General features: G+C 33.5%; 1 protein-coding gene across 13 annotated transcripts in view; it reads right to left on the bottom strand.

The window, feature by feature from the left end:
* The window catches only part of CLIP-190 (Cytoplasmic linker protein 190), a 59,629-nt gene that overhangs the window by 30,468 nt on the left and 8,247 nt on the right, over nucleotides 1-20,914 (bottom strand). For 3 of the 13 annotated variants that reach the window (XM_089699352.1, XM_089699354.1, XM_089699358.1), the window contains exon 1: nucleotides 6,981-7,247. The exons of the other annotated variants lie outside the window; for them this stretch is intronic. In XM_089699352.1, coding sequence (XP_089555478.1) covers nucleotides 6,981-7,011 — 31 coding nt within the window. In that variant the 5' untranslated portion in view covers nucleotides 7,012-7,247. Of the gene's footprint in view, nucleotides 1-6,980; nucleotides 7,248-20,914 lie in introns of those variants that run through there. 13 annotated transcript variants of the gene reach the window in all.

Raw genomic sequence — 20,914 nt, 5'->3', positions numbered from 1 at the left:
GTCGGGTAATGCTCTTTGAGGCCCACTAACCCGGTCGTAAATAGTAGCACACTCCGACCGAATTAGCGAGTGCACTACCGCGATCTTTACTGATTACTCTCAGCGTCCTCAATACAGAGGAAAGCGCATATGTTTCACGCATATAAACGCATCACATGAACCGAACGATTATCATAACTGAAATATTTATCAGAAACCGCTATTATTGAACGAAGAATCGAGAATTTTGGTCTACCTGTCCCATGATTCAACTGTCATCAGTCATGCCGTTGCTGCCATATACGCGACAATCATTTACACAAAGATGGAAATCAATTTTTGAAAAGCGTACAAAATAAATATTAAACAAACATTGGGCTCAATAATATGAATTATAATAAATCCGTTATCGGTGCATAAATAGCGCGATAAATATTTATAGAATAATATCATTAGCATTGGAGTTATGCAGCTTATAATCAGTGCGCCCGTTTAGGGACGATCATGGTATGAAAATGCAATCGACTGGCTGGTCACGTACCGCCCCAACTATGATAATGGATCGTAATGAACCACGCGACCCGCACCGCGCCCGGCATGCTAATTGTCCATCGTCACTTGCGTGTAATGATGCTAATTGGCCATAAAAGAAATTGCCGAACATTAAAAAGTATAACTTTATTCGTTTAAACGTTTTGGCTTTCGGTGAAAGGCACTTGTAATTATTGTGCGTAGCTTCGTCATGCGATAGAATCTACTATATGTTCCACTTTATCTTACGTTTGCCTATTGCGAGCGATACGGTATCAAATTTATCAATAGTATTCTCGAGAAATGATTCAAACGAAATGTACCTATATACCTATATGTATGTAACGGGTTCAGTAATTTACCTATAGATAAATCTTATCTCAGATATGCGGTAAACTAGCTGTTTACTATTGTTGAAATATAATTATGTTCTAAACTTTTTAGTCACGACTAGAGCCAGAACATTGACAAACTAACTACATATATATTGTGAAAAGGATGCAATTAGTTAAATAAATCTAATTGAAATAAAATGAATATTGAATATATTATATACTAATATTATAAAGCTGAAGAGTTTGTTTGTTTGCATGTTTGTTTGTTTGAACGCGCTAATCTCAGGAACTACTGGTCCGATTTGAAAAATTCTTTTGGTGTTAGCCCATTCATCGAGGAAGGCTATAGGCTATATATCATCATGCTAAGACCAACAAGAGCGGCGCCACGCGGGTGAAATCGCGGAGCGCAGCTAGTAACAGATAAAATATGTATGCATTATCTGCGAACCTTAGCAGTCACGATGTGCAATATAACTGGCAAAACGTCATTGTTTTATTCTCACGCCTGCAAATGCCGTTAAGATCACAATCAAAGGCCATGATAAATGAATTAAATACGGATCTGGGCTAGCTCGGGTAGACTGAAGCCTTGGTAGTAGGTACAGTGAAAAATCGATAATCATTTAAATAAAGCGAAGGTTACTGTTACTGCGTATAAAATAATTGCCTACAACGAATACTAGCTAGTACTTAGTACATTCTTGTAAGTACACAAAAACGTTAAATATTTACGAAAGCACGTACATACAATGAGTCAGATCTTGCTTCACACAAGGGATATACTCTTAAGCATGTATGGAGAGGCCCTCCATAAACAACTGTGTACAAGCACAAGCTGATAAAGACAAAGTGACGCCATAATACTCCTCCGATGTGTCAACTTCGTGATCCAACTGAAGAATGCGCGGACAAAAGAGAAATCGATAAAGCCGCATAATAACTTACGGCAATTGAATATAAATTGATTATGGATCGATTTATTGAACAATCATGTGTCGATCCGGTCACAGAATTGAATAAAAAGTCAATAAACCTGTTTTTGGTAAACAATTTAAACATTTTCGCTACTACAGATTGACATCTCTACGTGGTCTCTACCGCATGCTTATGCGAAAAAGTCAAGACTTTCGAAGATTCCGTTATTATTATACTATAATAAAATTGTTCCTAATTTGTATAAAATTAACTTACCTAAACAGATGTTACTTTCACTCTGAAACTGATGTTACATACAAAATTCCAATTTGCACAATCATCAATGTCATCTATATTCAAGTTTATAACTACTGATAACATAAATAAACATTAAACTTGTCTGTATTGAATTAACTTGAGCCTTTTGTCGGCATTCCTGAGCAAAACTATATAAAACTGACCTTATCGTTTAGATTTATTAGTAACTCGAAACCTTGAACTTGAAAGTGTTACATAAACGTACGTATGAACGACATAACACTTGTATTCACCGTTTCGCCTGAAGGCATGAAATAAAAAATATAAACGAATTCAATGTTTATTAAATTAAAACGTCGTTAAATACTCTATTTATCGCGCATATCGCATTATCGGATTTTCTTTGTCATACAATGTTATCTTATTTGTTACGAAATAACAATAAAAACTTTCTACGATGTTTTGTCAGAGTAGGATGTTATTTTGCTCTTTATTATGAGGAATTTTGCCTTCGAAGCTCAGAGTATTATGAACGTTTATTAATTTGCTAAGCAAATATTTGGCTAGAATCCTATAAAGAACGTTTGTCGACGCCTCTGCTCGGAACTTGGATAGAATTTTTTGCTTTCATGTTAAGATTAAATAATTACTTTAGATATTATATTAATACATAGCATGTGTATATAAACTACAAATTAGATAAACTCAAATCAATCTGTGTATGAAATATTTGTTTTTAAACAAACACAACACACACTACAGCCGGTCTGTAATTAGAGTTATGACCAGTTTGACCAAACCTACACACCATAAATATTATCTTCCTTTGGTTAATCGAAGAGTAAGCAATAAACAAAATTGAAAACAATGATTACATTTTTACCTTACATAGGTAGGTTTTTAACTATACAAGGCGTTCGTGTTACGAAGTATTATGTATTCTGAAGTGCGGTATTCATTTATTAAGTAAATTACACACCTAGTATGCAATTTGTGCATCTAATACGAGAATACGGAAATACGACACGAGTAGGCGGTTCAAAGAGAATTTTCAATAAAGCAGTCTAGACTAGTCGGCGGCGGGGCGGACTTTATAACTATAAATCTATAAAACTATTATATCCTATCAAACGTTTTATTATATTTGTAAATAATATATATTATCAATCAAGTGTTGGAACGATGCCAAAGTTTAAATAAGGAAGAAATAGTGCAGCCTCTGATGTTTTCTGATTTAGCGAGTCCTTGATTGCAGACTGCTCATTTACAATCCAGATTTCCTTCAATTTTATTTATAAAGCGGAATAAAAATCTGCGAGTGCTTTTGTAGTTATGATAATGGCGTTGTTTGTCTTTTTTTTCAAAACAAAGATGTAATAATATGATTCATGTAGCTACAATAAAACAAGTTTTCAGTGTTATAATTTCCATAATAATGCGTGGAAAATTCGTATGTGTTTTCCTATGGTTATTATCCGTAACGATACCATTCATCTTCCATCTCTCCTATTCTTTCTTCTTTCTATTCCATCTCTGCTATAGTAAAATTGCAAGAGGAACATAATTATTTTCGAGAATTGTGATGATTATGAACCTAACACTAGGTACTTAAATTTGGGATATTACCTTATTTTACCCTAGGTAACTACTTACTAGGGTACTTGTTTTATTTAGAAGATTACATAATTTATTTTATGAAACTAAAGTAACGAAATCCGCTCATCAACAAGCACCATGATAACCATTCTATTTACATAGGAATGTAAATAATAAACATAATTCAATACCCATAACGCTTTTCAAACGCGAATAGCAGCAGCTGTCGTGGTCTGCGGAGGATAAAGCAAAAGCGTGTCTCTAGTATAATTTACCCACAGATATACGCCTTGTAACTTTAAATTCGCATTATTCTCACAAATGAATTCGATACTTTGTAAATTGACTAGTGCAAAACAGGTACAAAAAAATAACCTTGGACGTTTCCTAGACAGTCAAAATACAATTTACGACGCAGTATTCACCAAATAAAATATCACTTAACACATTGCCTACTACACGAATATATAAACATCAGAAAGGAAACAGACTTTAATTAAACCTACTGGCGCCAGTATGTAAGAAAATTGGACAGGCGCGGCTTCGTAAATGTACATTTCAATATTTTACAAATTACTCATTAAACTATTGATAAGTAATAAATTATAAGTAAATGTCATACGCACGTTTATTTTTATACCTGCACATAGGCATAAATCGCTACAGTACATTCTCGAAATGGAAGTCATTAAATACGCGTAAATTTTTTTTCTCTTATATTTTCGAAGTTACAAAGTATTATTATTCAGCATGTCATCCTTAAAAGCTACACAAGAAAATGAGTTACTATATTCATAAGAAACTTCCAATAAGTTATACGGACTAATGTTAGGTCAACACGTTCCCTTACTTTGAAGCTGACTATATATTATAAAAAGTCAGTAAAACGATTGTCAAATAAATCATCAGTGAGTTGATTGAAAGTTAATTGAGCGGCTTTTTTCAATTCAAGTCCCATAGCGAGACCCATCCACGTCACATAAATAATGAAGTGCCCGACGACACCGAAGATACGTGTAATCATCACGCAAATCAGTCACGTAACGCTTCTGCAGGTTACACCTGCTCTCAAGTTTTGCCACGGTTTACCGACAACAATGCCACGTCTTATAATTGAGCAATTTGAACGCGAGCCGCATATCTCCGATAAGGATAGGACGCGGGAAGTAAACAAACATACGGCATTTTAACGCCTTGAGATACAACGTCTCAATGCAAAACCTAATGGGGTTTCACAGCGAGTGTAATTAATGAACGCACGTGTCTAAATTTTAAACTATCAGACTTGCATTCTCGAAGTTTAAAGCCTGTTATTTAACTTCTAGGTGACTTTCCCACGTACATACTTTATTGGTCGTTGCCATTAATTAAGAGCGAACAAGTACATGTCAGCGGTATTATCGAATAATCTGCAATCTAATTGATCCTTCAATTACTTCATTAATCGCATCCAATAAATTGAACGAGTGCAGTTGACAAATGACTGTGTACGTACTTAGAAACTTTAAAGCAAATTTTATTGCATTTTAAATGGCGCACCTGCCAATCATTGCGCTACATAAAGTTATAACTTATATCTTGACAGTTACTTTGCACAACAAAGGCTCGCGGTTTAAAAATAGCATTGTTTAATATGTAAGTAAATCAATATGTATTTAAGAAGGTATCTACTTTACAGAGATAAGTGACAAGTTTCTTATTTTTCTTCTATAAACATCGAGTGTATCAACACACAGCTACGATAGTGTCTGTTTAGCTTTTATTCACGAAGAATTAATATTGTAAATGCGTTCATTACGAACCCCTTGTTTTGGAGTAAGGGTAGGATGACTTTTAAATGTGGAGAGAATTAGGCCAGTTGCTGTCGCAAGCCGCATGAGTTATGGATACCAATAAATCGTAGTGCCAAAACCTTCCTAGTATCTTGACATATTTGGCACACTGAGAGAATCAAGTAGTTTGCTATTTATTAAATTATTTTCCATATTTAACCATTTCCTTTTATCGCTCTATTAAATATGTAATACATATGATGAAATCAAGAGAATCTAAAATGTGTAAGATTGAAGATAGATAAGTCGAAGAGCGGTCTCTAAATAAAAAGTTGGCGCCAGCATACGTTTAGGTCAGGGCATTCGTCTCGCATAAAGCAGGACTTAAATTGGCAAACTCGAAATAAAAACGACCCTACAAGCAGTCAAGTTCAATTCTGTATCGTGAATTACTTTTTAGCATTAAGTGCATTCAAGATGCACGCTTTAAAGTTTAAACTATACAGAATGTTGACTAGTACGCTCTTGGAGTACCTCCTCGAGTTCCATTTAGCGGCTTACTCTGTTTTAATATTGAGGGGCGCTAAATACGGGTCGAGGGAGAAGGCCCATAGGGGTGGCTCGAAGGCACACCTAGTCAAAGCAGAACATTTTCAAGCTATAAATATCTTAGAGGTTACGTAACTTTGCCTTCAAATGAGTACGCTTAAGATTTATTAAGCTAAGATGTCTTAACAAGGCTCAAGATCAAAAGATAACATTTTTGAGAATTTAATTACCTGTAGATATATTATATTGTTATTTTATTACCGTTACAAATAAACAATTCCATAACTATGCTTTTATTTGACTAACATGAGCTCATTTTTGAGTCACGACTTCGCCGACTCAATACATTTATCTATGAATGCGCCGTTTACAATAGAAGTCAACAATAAATTGAATACATTTTTATTTAATTTAAATACAATCGTGCTCAAATTACTTTAAATGGAAATGCTGAATGCACAAATATTATTAACAAGGTATTGATATAAAATGACATCATGATACGAAAACATATTTTTGCCAACGCAATATTTTAATAAAACTGGAAATATTATAAGGTAAACATAATATAGCTGCTTACGTATTTCATTAATTTTATTAATCTCAGGAAAGATTAATAAATGATAATAAATTACATGTTATTTGTCATTAACCGGTATTATGTCAAATATTAGTTACATACACGAAGGATTTGTGTTAATGAAGTGCAAATGATAGAAGGTAAATGTGTAGGTTTCACAAATGACAAGTAGTATAACATATACCTATACAAGGTTAAAGGAGTGTTTACTTAAATACTTCATTATCAATAAGCCCTATGTTTCATAATAATATAGACGTTACCACAGTGTATGATAGGGCTCCTTTAATGTAATGTTAATTGCCGCTAACTGGGCTAACGTTGCTAATGCTAGGACCTAAAACGTAACACCAAACAAGAACTAACTGATGTTATGTACAAAGCCTCTATTGTATATCTTTTTCAAGTTTCAACAATGAAAACCAAATTGTTATTTTTCAAGGGAAAGAAATGAAAACTCACCGGAAAAGCTTATTTTGGTTTCAACCGGCATTTTAACTGACACGCTCAAATGCTCTAGCCTCTAATACTGAAACGATCTCCGCAGGCTATATCTGTGCGCTGAATGAGGGCTGATCTTTATGTTATTGTGGTTTATTGTTTATTTGTGTCGCCGTGGCCGGTGCGAGTGATGTGTGCGCGTGGCTCGCGAGCTGATTGTATACTGGCGTCTGGCAAAAGGCAGGCGTCCTACGCCCGCGCGGCTCCGCGGCCCAATATTAGCCCGCTATCTTATGCCTTTTCAGTTTTCAGCGCGCCCATCCGCCACCCCTGTCTGCCGGCAGACTTTGAGGGAATTGAAAACAGTAATTGCTATTCAGTTCTTCATTTGAATTGTTCTCGACTTTGGAGATTTACACGCTCTTGAACTGCGGCAACAACGTTCACCCGGTTTATAGTCGTAATAAAGATAAATAATTTGGTTATTCGTTTAAAGGGTAAAGAAGTTTTTTAAGCTTCAAATTATACAGATTTATTTGTTATTTATACACTAGGTACTAAATATTATGTAATGGAAAAGAAGACGTATCTACATATACTATATGTAATAGTTAATGCCATGCGGGTCATGTTTCATTAAAACTATAGGCAAAGTGATTAAAATCTAAAAAGCTAGTTTTTTTGGTAATATTCCTGTCCTAGTTTGGTACATCAACGTAATATGTAAAAACTAAAAACTGAAAAGTAAAATCTTAAAAACGACCACATTTTAAATTTTTTAAGGGGACCAATAATTCTCGCAATGTGTCAATTAAAATCGCATATATTAATTGAAACTCATTTAGTGCTTGAATACATTTAATATCGCGGTAAGAATATCAGCCGTCATACAAGCGATAACAATATCATAGGTCAACGATAAAGGCAACATTCTGCAAATTCTTAGGCGCGAGTTCACCTTTTCAACGAATAGATGTCCTTTCACTATTCACGAACAATATCCTTTATTATTTCGAATGGCGCCAGTTGAAGGTTTTCAAAAACTCAATATTCTTCGAGGATATCATGATAATATGACGTCAACCATGCGATTAAAACTATGGAATTTGTCACCGAAACTGTATAAAAAAACTATTCGGTGCTATTTCCGACAGAGCACTGTTCAATGTCACACCAATAACTCGAAAACACCTGTGAAACATGGCGTGCTACGTGAACATTAAAATCAGTATTACAATAGTTTCGAATAACTGTAGTTTCTTAAATGAATAATAGGTTCCTAGAGGTCAAAGAAAGTTAAACGGATAAGGAAATCTCTAAAGCAGATTGCGATTACGGTACCCGCATCCATCTTGGTACTTGCGACTATTTATGAAGACCTCAGGAGACAAATTGATTGAGGATTGTTAACCATTTCTTAACTTTCACTGCTTTACAATAAATCGCCTAACAAACCATTAATTTCGTTGACGTTGCGGTAATACCCTAATCTGTTTGTATTGTTGAAAGAATGAGTTTATGTAACATCGAAGTTTGTTTTCTTACTAACGCAGATCATTTGTCAATGTGACGGTGAGTTCATTATATGAATGACAATCTGAGAGACGCAATAAGTTAATGGGTGATGCAGGACAACATCGCAATTAGTGTAAGTTTGCGCTGAAAATGATGTTACCATATACACGTGTGAGAAACAGTAAAAAATGCCGACAGCACATTAATTAATTATAATAAAAGCTTGAGTAATCACGGCGTGTGAAATCTCGTATCGGCTTATGGGAGATAAGTATGCACTCTCAACATATGACGTATTTTAACAATATTTTGATGGATATATTAGGCATAATTTTTCAATTATTTGGACAAAACTTTATTTGATGTACTTATACTAAGCATATATAATAGTATATATGTCGGGACATTGAACTATTGTTATGACTAGACTCTATTTATATATAACTTGTATTCGCTTTTTACACATTTTTAAATCCAAAATTCAGAGAACCATTTTTCAACTCAATTCATGCAATTACTTTCATAAAATTCAAATTATGTGTTCTATTTTCAAATGTTCAGTTTTCATTTCCCGGCAAAAATATCTTTTATGAATGAACGATAGTCTATTTGCATATTTTATTCTGGCTCTACTGACCTCTCTTTAAAGAACGACAACGATTCGATAGTTTCGTAGCGAAGAGCTTTATAGTAGCGAAGTAGATTTAGCCTATTTAAATGTACATACTTTATTTGCAAAGTTACTTTTATCTTCAAACAGAACATTTAGATATTATTATTTTTTCTGGCTCTATTTTACCTATGGTATTGATACTGTTTACTGTTTATTAAATATTAATACTATTTTCGCCTTGAATTACTCCTTTTCCGTATAATATGCGGCTGACAAATATTAAAGCTTTCGTAAGATAAGATTCGTATTATTTACGTATGATTTGTAGACACTTTCATTGAATTTTCAGTCAGTCGATGTTTAGTCAGCTGCTCTTTTGAATGCGATGCACTTAACACTTTCCTTTGTACATTTTAACTTGCGAAATAGCCGTTGTTAAGTACTGAGAAAACAATTTGTTTTGTACACGTTTGCATTGCTTACGTTTTCTTCTGTTTCTCTTTTAAAATAATGCTCACGAAAGTGTCACTCTGAATATTTTATGTTTTGTTCAAAGTCATTATAGCTATTCTATAAAAGTGAAAGTAAGGTATTGTTTAAAATTTATACAACGTACAAAGCAATTAAAACGAGGTTAATTATCTTAGGCAGATATATTATTTGCCTTAGGTTGGTACGAATTTGGTAGGTTTGGTATTTAATAATTATGAAGGTTTTATATTTCTCACGACTTCACGAGAAAAAAATTATATTCCAAATTTATTAAATGTGTTGATTTCATTATAAATATGCAGAAATGTAGCAAAAATATACACAGTACAGCAGTAATAATTTCTCATATCACTTGCCCTCAAACCCTTCTTTTACTATCGTAAATAAGCAAACACAACGTTTTAATGGTTTAATAACTCTACAATCTGATAACCTCAATTACCTTATTGATATGGGCTGTCTGCAAAGTGATTGGCATAAAAATCCCAAAAAACCTGAGACTTAAAAAACTCGAATCGCGAGATAGACATATAGAGAAATATTATAATTGCTTATTGACATAGTACGGAGCAGTGACCGGCACACCGGTATTCAAACAATCCTTGACTTGCGCTCCGGGTTGGCAGCGGAAGGCACGTACCGACACAAATCCGTAATCCCTGACCAATGGGGGGTTAATTTATGTCTCAGAGGAAATGCCGATTTCATAAACCGAATTGAGGCCACATAACGCAACGCGCTACTGCGAAAGTGAAACATGTAGCTACCGAAACAACAAAGTTATTGGACAACCTGACCAATTAAGATAAATCGGACATCCTAAAACCTTATTAGGTAGAGATTTGATAAAAATATCAGTTAAGTTATGCTGATGATGATGTAATTATAAAATCCTATTAAATTACTACCTAGCCGTTTAATCTCTAATGTAATCTATAAATGATACCCTTCACTTTTGTTGTTGTTATAAATCGACATTTTAATTAATGTTTGGAGAAACCAACAAATGAAAACTCACAGTTCTATCAGTCAGTAAAGGAAATAACGCCAAAATTCATTATCGATTTAAAAAAAAAACGAGTTGAGGTAATCAACATGTATTTGTCCTTGCAAACGAAAAGGTTATTGACAACATTTAACCATTTAGTATGAGCAATAAAAGATGGCGTATGATTTTTAATAATACGTCATTATGAGTCGTAAAGCTATACCGAAATTAAGTAAGAATAATAGCTGATGCTTTTTGCAGCCGTGGCACGAAACAGTCCGAATTAAGAGTGGAAATCATTGCCTATAATTCGCGTGTTCACAACAACCGAAAGCAAGCGACGTAGGTATCAAAATAGGAAACAAAGAAAAAACTCGTCCGGCGAAATCAATGTAAGTGGGACTTGATAATATGCGAATTTTTAAGCGGCCCATGTGACGCGTTACGAAATATCGCGATTGTTCCAAAACAAACACGTCATCGTGGTTGACGATCTCAGCTTAAAAATTATGAAGGTATCACATTACTGCGAGATTCGGTCCACGTTTGTTTTGACTGCTGCTCACCGGGGTATGACTGCGAGCTCAATGTTTGAGCACGATCTCACGGATCAAATAATTTATTTACATTACAATTAATAGAATGCTTAACTAAGACCATTTTAAATAGTGAGTGGCGATATGTAAACATGGGCAAATATTTTAAGTTTTACGTCGTCATCCGTAACGACAAATAATAAGATGAATGGGAAAAAATAAAACACGTAATTGACATGGTTATATAGTACAATTTTATGACAAAATGGAATATTTTTTGGTCAAAATGTTTAAAAAGCAGTTTGACTCTGATGAAGAAGTTTATAAGTGGCTCCCGTATGCTTCTAATTGCAAATGTTCATAGATCGATAATAATATAATTTATTTTCAAACTTAGTGTAAGTACCTAAACAATATAGGGGCTACGCAAACGGCAAAGACATTATAAATTTATTTTAAAATTGTTAATTTTTATAATAGTAAGTACAAAGTTAATAATACAATACATAATCAAAAATGTATTTTAAATATTTCCTTATCACGTACCTATGTGACGCTCGCTAATTTCGGAGCAATTAACTACTCGTTTATCTTTTAATTTTTAAATAAATTATATCCTATAAAGCACAGAATGGTAACTAGCGTTACCTAAAGTAGTACCCATTTTAAGTTTGAAAATGTTCCGAAGATTTTCTTACGTACATTATTAAGCTACTTTAGTATTCAGAAAATTGGTACTATCGTAGAACGCATTATTCGTTGCGCTGCAGAGTGTAGAGCTTCAAGAGCATCTCATTCTCAGGCACTGAATTAATGATAAGCACAGCTATTAGCCACTGCATATATTGAGTGTTCTCTGCGCCTGCGCCAACGGCCAAGCGCTAGGCCGTAACGCTTTCCAGTAATGAATTCAATATTAAGTTTCAGGAATATCGGATCACCTGCGGCAACGTTTGCCATTCGATCGAATAACAGGATGCTGCTAGCATTTCATATGCGGGTCGTTGACATTATCCACTCGGAAAATTTATGATGTATGACGATTGACGATCAAATAGGGAACGAGGAAGCGAATCTCTACATGTACCTAAAGAAAATTTTTAGATTATTTTAATAAGTACCGTGTTCCGAATGTAATCAAAATTACTTTTCGCGTAATATGTATATATTTTAATGTTGTAGATTTTTTTCAAGATGTTATAGTCCTGTAAATTGCATATTCTAAGTATCAGTTTCTAACAATTTATATAATAGGTTTGTATTAATGTATTGATAAAATTATAATTCATATAATGCCGCACATATAAGAAGATACCTACATACATCAATAAATAAACTATTATTATCACGGTGCTTGGTAGCCTTGGAGTTTTCTTTGCGTAGTAAGTACATCTTACATCATGATTATTTTCAGTTGACAGTTGACACAGAGTATGAATCTACTAGATTTCCTCGTTTATTTATCAACTGTATTTTATGTTACGTTGAATTGCGAAATAAATAATATCGTATAACGTAATTACGTTATCCCGGAATGGTAACTATGCGTTAGGACTGGGAAGGAAGGACGCAGATTATCCGCAGTATCTTTAGTTCCAGGGTTTTCACCGCTCCTTATCGTAAAACAATACAATTAACTTTTTATTACATCTGATATACATTTTATGTAAAATATTGCATTATGCGCATAAACATAGAAGTAAATATATAAACATAAATGATAGTGACTAATTAACTGCCTATAGTTAACGTTAAATTATATAAGATTTAAATGGCTTTCTAAACGCTGATTAGATATAAGATTAGATAGAGACTAGAGTATATTTGAAAACAAATTAGAAATTAATTTTATCACTAGAACTAGTGTAAGCTATAAAGTTTCTGGGCTGACTTGTTAATTTTTTTCCGGTGGGAATAGTTTAATCCGTAAAACATTCAGATAGAATTGACAGGGAATAGATAATGGTTTATTTAGGGAGGTACAAATTTTCTTTAAGTATTTTTTTTTTAATTTATATTCCAATACATATTACAAAATATGATTAGTTTAGATACCTATTATTTCTATCTATGCACCTTACCATTTACCAATCTATCGATTTCATTTATTTACTTTAATTACATAAATATTATTACATATATTGTTTGTTTAAACTTTAATATCTAAACATATTTATTTGTAATGTGTAAATAAATAAATATGTTTAGATATGATGTGTATGTTAATGTTACGATAATTTATTGTTGTGACTACTTATATTATAATGTCTATTTCAATTAATTAAACGCCTCTAAGCATGCAATCGTAATGTAAAGTTATTAACAACGATGCTGTGTGGGATATCCAAATTGAATAATGATTGGCCCTTTACAAATGTATAACATTTATTCCTAATATATTTATTTATACACGATAAATAAATAACATTTATATTTCGATACACACCATTAATATCACGCTTGATTGCAACTGATCCACTTTAAAAATAGCAGAAAATAGGTTACGCTCTTATACAACTGATATGATGCTATTACAGATTATGCTAAATTATTAATGGACTAGCTGTGGCACGCAGTTTCACCCGCATTGCTCCGCTCCTGTTGGTCTTAGCGTCATGATATAATATTATAGCCTATAGCCTTCCTCGATAAATGGGCTATCTAACACCGAAATAATTTTACAAATCGGACCAGTAGTTCCTGAGATTAGCGCGTTCAAACAAACAAATTTTTCAGCTTTATAATATTAGTATAGATATGATCATTGTGAATATATGTATAAAATTACTAATTTTCATGCTGGCATTATTTCTCGTTCTCTCTTTTTCGTTATAAAATCCACCCTCTGTTTCATCCCCTTCAAGTTATTCTTTACGATAAAAAGTTTATATTTGTCTCAAAGGTCCGATCTATCGCAACGCAAAATCTATAAAAATTGTGTGGAAAGACTTTAGACCTACATATTTCTCTGCTATTTTATTTATCCTTCTATTGTTTAATATTTTTTTCGTTTGTATTTCGTTCTTTTTTATGAGAACTCGCATTAAATAATCGTCATTAATTGGCGTAATGGTCGGTCGCCCTATAATACACTGCCTTAACTTTCACCTAAATTTATTCCTTAAATTATTCCTGTACTTAAAATTGTGTTATATTTTTATGTCGTAAAGCGAAACGTTCGCGTTTAACCTCAAGGTTATCTACATGCAATACTAGATTAGTTTCGGCACTAAACATAAATGCAATCACATGTTCTGTATGACTGGTCTCGTATTCAACTTCGCACAAGTAACATTTAGTAGAAATTCGTAATTATTAGACCGTATTTGATTTAATTTATCTCGATGAGCGGCCAGCTATTTGAATAGCAAGAGATATTTTAATCAATATATGTAGAACGCCATTTGCATGTATGGGTATTGAATTACTTTTTTTAAAGCTGATGCTTTCTTTTTATATAATTCATTTAAGATACATTACATTACCAGAATTCTAATCAAATGGAAAGAGTCTATTTTTTATTGAAATTGATTGAATTTTTAATACCCTTGTTTTTTTTTTTTTTTTTTTTTTTTTAATCTTTATTTAAGGAGCTTAGTCGGAAGTCGATTATGTCGCTCCGTATGTCCTCAAAAACATGTAATTAGCTCTGATTTAAATACACATTACCTAGCTTGTATAGCTGTCTTGCATTGTCCGACATCGGAAATGCCAGACAGCTATTACAAAATCCAACCTTAGTTAAATAGTCATCTGGTAGGGCTCTTTTCCGTTCAGTTTGGTTCCGGACACACTCCATCAAGACATGATAAACATCCTCAACCACTCCACACTGTGCACAATTCATTGTATTCGATTTACGCATTAGATATTTAAACTGATTCAATGGAATGTGCCCGGAGCGAAGACGTAAAGCAATCACAATTTCGGGTCTTTTAAAATCACATTTACAGATCCAAGGACATCTTAAAGGTTCCGACTGCATGGTTCTATACCAGATACCCTTCTCTCTAGATCTACGATCAAAGTTATCTTTCCACAAATTCTGAATCGTTCCTTGTAGGTATGGTAGATACTCTGTAAAGAAAGGTATAATATTCAAAACCATGCCGTCAGAAGCACCTAATCTCGCTAATTCATCCGCCTTATCGTTGCCTATAATGTTCGTATGAGATGGAATCCACTGCAAAATGACTTCTCTTTTACTTAATTGAAAATTATAGATTATTTTCAAAGCCTCATAGGCTGCAGGGAGACCTCTTGCTGAAGAGGTGCATTGAGCCAAGTGGTATAAGGCGCTCTTTGAATCAGTGTATATAACCGTTTTTTTAGTATTAAGAGAGTAGACATAGGACAGGGCTTCAACAATGGCGAGTAACTCTAGATGCATGGTTGAAATATTAACATTATCTATAACAGCTATTCTAAACTTCATAAACTCTAGAGTCTGCTCATCATAAAAGGCGGCACCAAGACCATAACTGTGTTTGGATGCATCCGTATACACCTTATAATAATTCGTATACCCCCCACTAATAAAATCATTACAAATGGTAGACAAAATATTTCTATCTATTTTATTTTTCGGTCTGCTTACAGATGGAATGTCAGTTTTAATAGCATCAACTAGGTTAATATGATTTATCCAAGTATCCAGACTATATCGCCCTAAGACATCTCTAGAAAACATCACCTTATCCTTAAACAATGTATAAGATTCTATCAATAGTGGTTTATGCTTCCTACGCCAAAGATTATTATTGTCTGAACATGCAATCGATAATTCGTTTAAAATATCCAATAGATTATCATTTCTAGATTTAATTTTTAATAAAGTTTTACCAGATAAATATTGACGCCGTATATGCAATGGTTGTAAACCAAGTTCACTTTCCATTACATGGATAGGTGTGCTTCTAATAAATCCTCCAATAATGCGCATAACTAAATTTTGAATTTTTTCCAACTTATACAGGTTGGATCTACAACCATCCCCATACAAGAAGCTAGCATAATCTAAGCGACTCCTTATCAGTGAAATGTATAATGTACGTAGATATTTTGGATGTACACCCCAGCTACTGCCTGCCAGAACTTTAAATAATTGAACAAATCTGGACACTTTACTGATAGTTTCATTAATGTGTTTATTCCATCTTAATGACTGATCAAGCCATAAGCCCAAATATTTAACTTCTAACCAGCGGCACGTTAAATTGATCAATATTAATAGAAATAGATTTCTTATTACACCCCTTACTAAACACACAAATCTTACTTTTATTTGGTGATATTTCCAGGCCTATATCATAAAACATTGAAATAACACTATTTAGAACACTCTGTAATTTGGACTTAGCAATATCTATATTTTTCTCCGTAATATAAAGTACAAAGTCATCGGCAAATTGGGACATATGAACACTATTGAGCACCTGACAAATACCTAATGTGTAAACGTTAAATAATAATGGGGATAATGAATCCCCTTGAGCTAAACCTTGGCTGGTTTTACGTTTTATAAAAGAATCATCCACTTTCACAACTAAATTCCTGGAATTAAGAAAACACCACAAGTAATTACATATTTTTGATCCCACCCCTATTTGATCTAATTTTTTTGTCAGAATTGCTAAATTTACATTATTATAGGCACTGTCAATATCCAAAAAACAACCAATCGTTACTTGATTTTTCGTAAAACCTAACTGAATTTGGGATGCAAGCTTAGAAAGACAGTCTAAGGTTGATCTGGACTTCCTGAAACCAATTGTATCATCTGAAAAACATCTCTTTTTTTCAAGAAACCACTCTATTCTATTATTTAAAATGGTATGAAATATTTTACACAAGCAAGATATAAGTGATATAGGGCGTAAAGCATTCATATCATTCAGGTCTCTTCCAGGCTTAAGTATGGGTATTAATAGAATATCTTTCCATTGTTGAGGAGTAATACTGGAAGATAAAATTTTATTGTAAATATTAACTAAAATTTCTTTTCCCCTTTTTGGCAAATATTTTATCATAGAATATGACACTTCATCGTGACCTGGAGCAGTATCCTTAACCTTAATAGATTTTTCAAACTCATGTAAAGATATTTCTGCTTCAATTTTTTCATTAAAGGAAGAGAAATCTGGTTTATCTGGGCTAACAAAATAGGGGCACAATACATTTAAAAGATTTTCAGCTTTCTGTGAGTCAACATGGGTTATCTTGGCTGGAATACCTTTATACCATTTCATTCTATTCCACATATCACGTGCTGAACAAACGTCATCAAAAGAAGAACAAAATTTCTTCCAATGCTCGTTTTGTGCATTCCTAATGAGTTGTTGTGATATTCTTATTTCATTGTTTAAAACATCCAAGTTGCTTGGTGTCGGATTACGCCTAAATTTAGAAAGGGCCAGACGCCTAGAAGCAACTGCCTTCGATAGCTCCGGGCTCCAGTATGGTTTGGGAACGAATTTAGATTTTGGTTTAAAGCAAATTTTAGTAAATGGTATAAATTTATCTGCAGCTACATTGACTGTTTTTATAAATAGATTATATAATTGTTGTACATCATAATCAATATTAAAATCAAAATTCAAAAATTCATTCCTCAAAAAATTTGTGTAACCCGGCCAATTAGCCAATTTAAAATTTCTACGCTTAATATTTTTAGGTACATATGATATGACGGCTTTTATTTTAATTATTAAATGATCACTTCCCATACATTCATTCGTTACATTCCAAGAAAAATTCAAATAAATATCATTCGAAACAAGTGTAACATCAGGTGAAGATTCTCGTAAAACATTCTCAACCAATTGAAATCTAGTAGCTCTTCCATCATTCAGAATACCTAAATTATTATCAATCAAAGAATCAAACAGTCTTACGCCCCTCAAATCGGTCTTATTCGACCAAGCGGAATGATGCGCGTTGAAATCGCCCATTACGATAGACTTATAATTCATCCTAGCGAATAACAACTCCCAATCATTTTGTGAAATAGTAACATTACTCGGGCAGTATAAGGAATAAATATTTTCAACGATAGAACAGTTCTTAATTTTAACATGTATTATTTCTAAACCCAAAGGAACATCACTAATAGGTACCTGGTATGCATCTATTGACTTATGCGTTAAAATAGCTACGCCCCCATAAGATGAGTCCCTGTCCTGCCGAAACATATTATAGTTAGTCACTTTGCATAGGCTTCCAGGCTGTAGCCATGATTCACATAACGCTACAATATGTACATTTTCTTGAATTAACAATAACTCCAGGGACTTAAGCTTAGGTCTTAAACTTCTAGAATTCCACTGAAATAGATTCAATGTTACATTGTTTGGTAAGCTATCCATTTTTAACAAACATATTGCAAATATTCTTAAATATTGATAAATCCGAAAAAAAGTCTACTACTACTAAAGTCAGCCACTCAATCACAGTCTTAATTACACACTTAATTTTATCAGATAAACTATTTCTTTGATTAAAAATTATCGTTTTAATTTTAGTAATAAGCTCTCTAAAAAGGCTTTTATCCTTTGATGTACCTTCACCGTCTTTATGATTTTTTGAATTATTAATGCTACACTCGTTTAAACTGTCAGACTCAAATTGATTCCAGTCAAAAACCTCCTTTTCTTCTTCTACTTCCTGTACATCCATAATATCAATATTCTTATAAGATTTTTTTTCCTTTTTTATTATTAATATTATGTTTCGGTGTTTGAAGAGCTTCCGCATAACTTTTATTTGACTTATTAGCGGACGACGCCACATACTCGTCATTTTTCAGATTAATTGTAACCGAATTATCCAGATTGTCTTCATGCGTGTCGTCAATTTTTTTATAATCCACTCTATGGATAGGCGTAGGAGGGACATACATAGTTAAAGCCTTTCTATAAGTGACGTTAAATTCAGACATTAATTCTCTCACCCGCTTTTCTCTCGCGTAGGTAGGACATATTCTAGAGAACGCCGTATGACTTCCCCTGCAATTAGAACACTTGAAGATAGTACTATCACAATTTTCATGATGATCTGCACACTTCGGGCATATTATTCTATTTGAAGGACAAAATTTTTTTGTATGTCCGAACCTCCAACAATGCGTACACTGAGTCACAGGGAATATATACGTATCCACTTTTACTCTCAACTCGTATATGTAAATAAAAGGCGGAAGCGTAGGACCCTCAAACCCAATTCTAACACATTCACTGGGGATCCACTCATCACCAGACCTCCGGTTTAATCGCCTGATGTTAGCTATTTTAACCGGGCTATCTATTGATTTAAGTAGGTCTTCATCTGGTAGATCAGCGTCAATGTCCTTTACAACTCCATACGAAAACCCAACCTCCCACACTTTCGACGAGCTCCATCCCATCTCAACAAATGCTTCACAGCTCAAAAATTTTTCTGCACAAATCTCCGTAGAGAAGGTAATTATAATTTTGTACGGATTCGTGTATTTTATTCGTAAAATACCTTTAATGCAGTTATCTTTAAATATATTCGCTAATGCATACTGCTTGGGAAATTTCTCCTTGCACGTAACGCTAATTTGTATGTCCTCTAATGCTTTTTTTTTAATTTTTCTCGAAACTTGGGTCCATTCTTCCTCTTGTTCATTGTCTGATTCTCTTCCACGCTTTGTCGGTTGTAATAAAACCACATTCCTCTCGTCGTTCGATTGGTGTAAGTCCTCAATAGCAAACATATTATTCAACTCATAATTCTCATTACTAGGTAGGTCAACATTGCATTCTGTGCTCTCCGCCATGATTCATAAGGCGCATAATGCCACTCGCGCACAACGCGAATCTCGCGCGAACGCGGTATTTAGTTATCACAGAAATACGTATAATACAATAGTACAATTCACACGTGCACTCAGAAAGAGATAAACGCTCGAACTGAATACCCTTGTTATAAAGATGTATTTTTTAAATCGTTCTTTATGTATCAGATGCACCTACTTATATCATAATAAAACATAAATTCAGTTGTAAAGTATTATCATCGATCGTATTTCTCATTGTTAGATCACCTTCACCTATTGCCCTTATATTAAAGTCTACCACAAATAGACGCGACATAGAAATGTTATTTTAGATTGCAATAATGTGACTGTTACCTACTATTCAATATATTCTTTGTTCCGGCCTTGATAAATAATTAATTTGAAAAGTAAAATAAACGGCTCATTATTTAATTTCGATGAAAGGGCCGTTAAATTAAAACTTTGATTGAGTAGGAAGTCTGTGTTTGCGCAAATATATTTCAAAGCATTTATTTATATGAATAGGAGATGTAAAATATAGCTCAAGCTGCTAATGCATCTAAATAATTTTAAACTAAAACGGCTAGACGTATCACCTGATGGTAGGCGACAAAAACGCCCATAAGCATCCGCAATAATTATTGAAACAGTTGCCGACCTGTTGTTATTCTGCGAGGAAGTAGTAATGTCAGTAGGATTACATCCTATGAGAATTCCACAAAACAATTGGTCCATTGAAAAGTTACATTTGGGGTCGCATTTTTTAGAGGACGCAATTTTATTTTTTTGATGTGTAGGGGGGGTCAGTGTGAAGCTATCACCAAGTTTGTGGGGTCGCCACCCTTGTCCCACGGCCGTCATCTTGAAAATAGCGGTTGAAATGGTTTTTACGATATATCTCTTAAACTATTTATCTGATAATAAAACAATTTTAACATTATTCGTTGCAAATTAAATTCTCTACAACTTAGGTTCAGTAACTTTTTGTCGTAGAACTATAAACAAAAAAGTTAT

This window comes from Colias philodice, chromosome 9, assembly GCF_061535455.1.
Source record: "Colias philodice isolate Cphi_HAF_F1 chromosome 9, ilColPhil1 Martin Lab GWU primary, whole genome shotgun sequence".
Lineage (NCBI taxonomy): Eukaryota > Metazoa > Arthropoda > Insecta > Lepidoptera > Pieridae > Colias > Colias philodice.
This window is presented reverse-complemented; position numbering and strand designations above follow the sequence as displayed.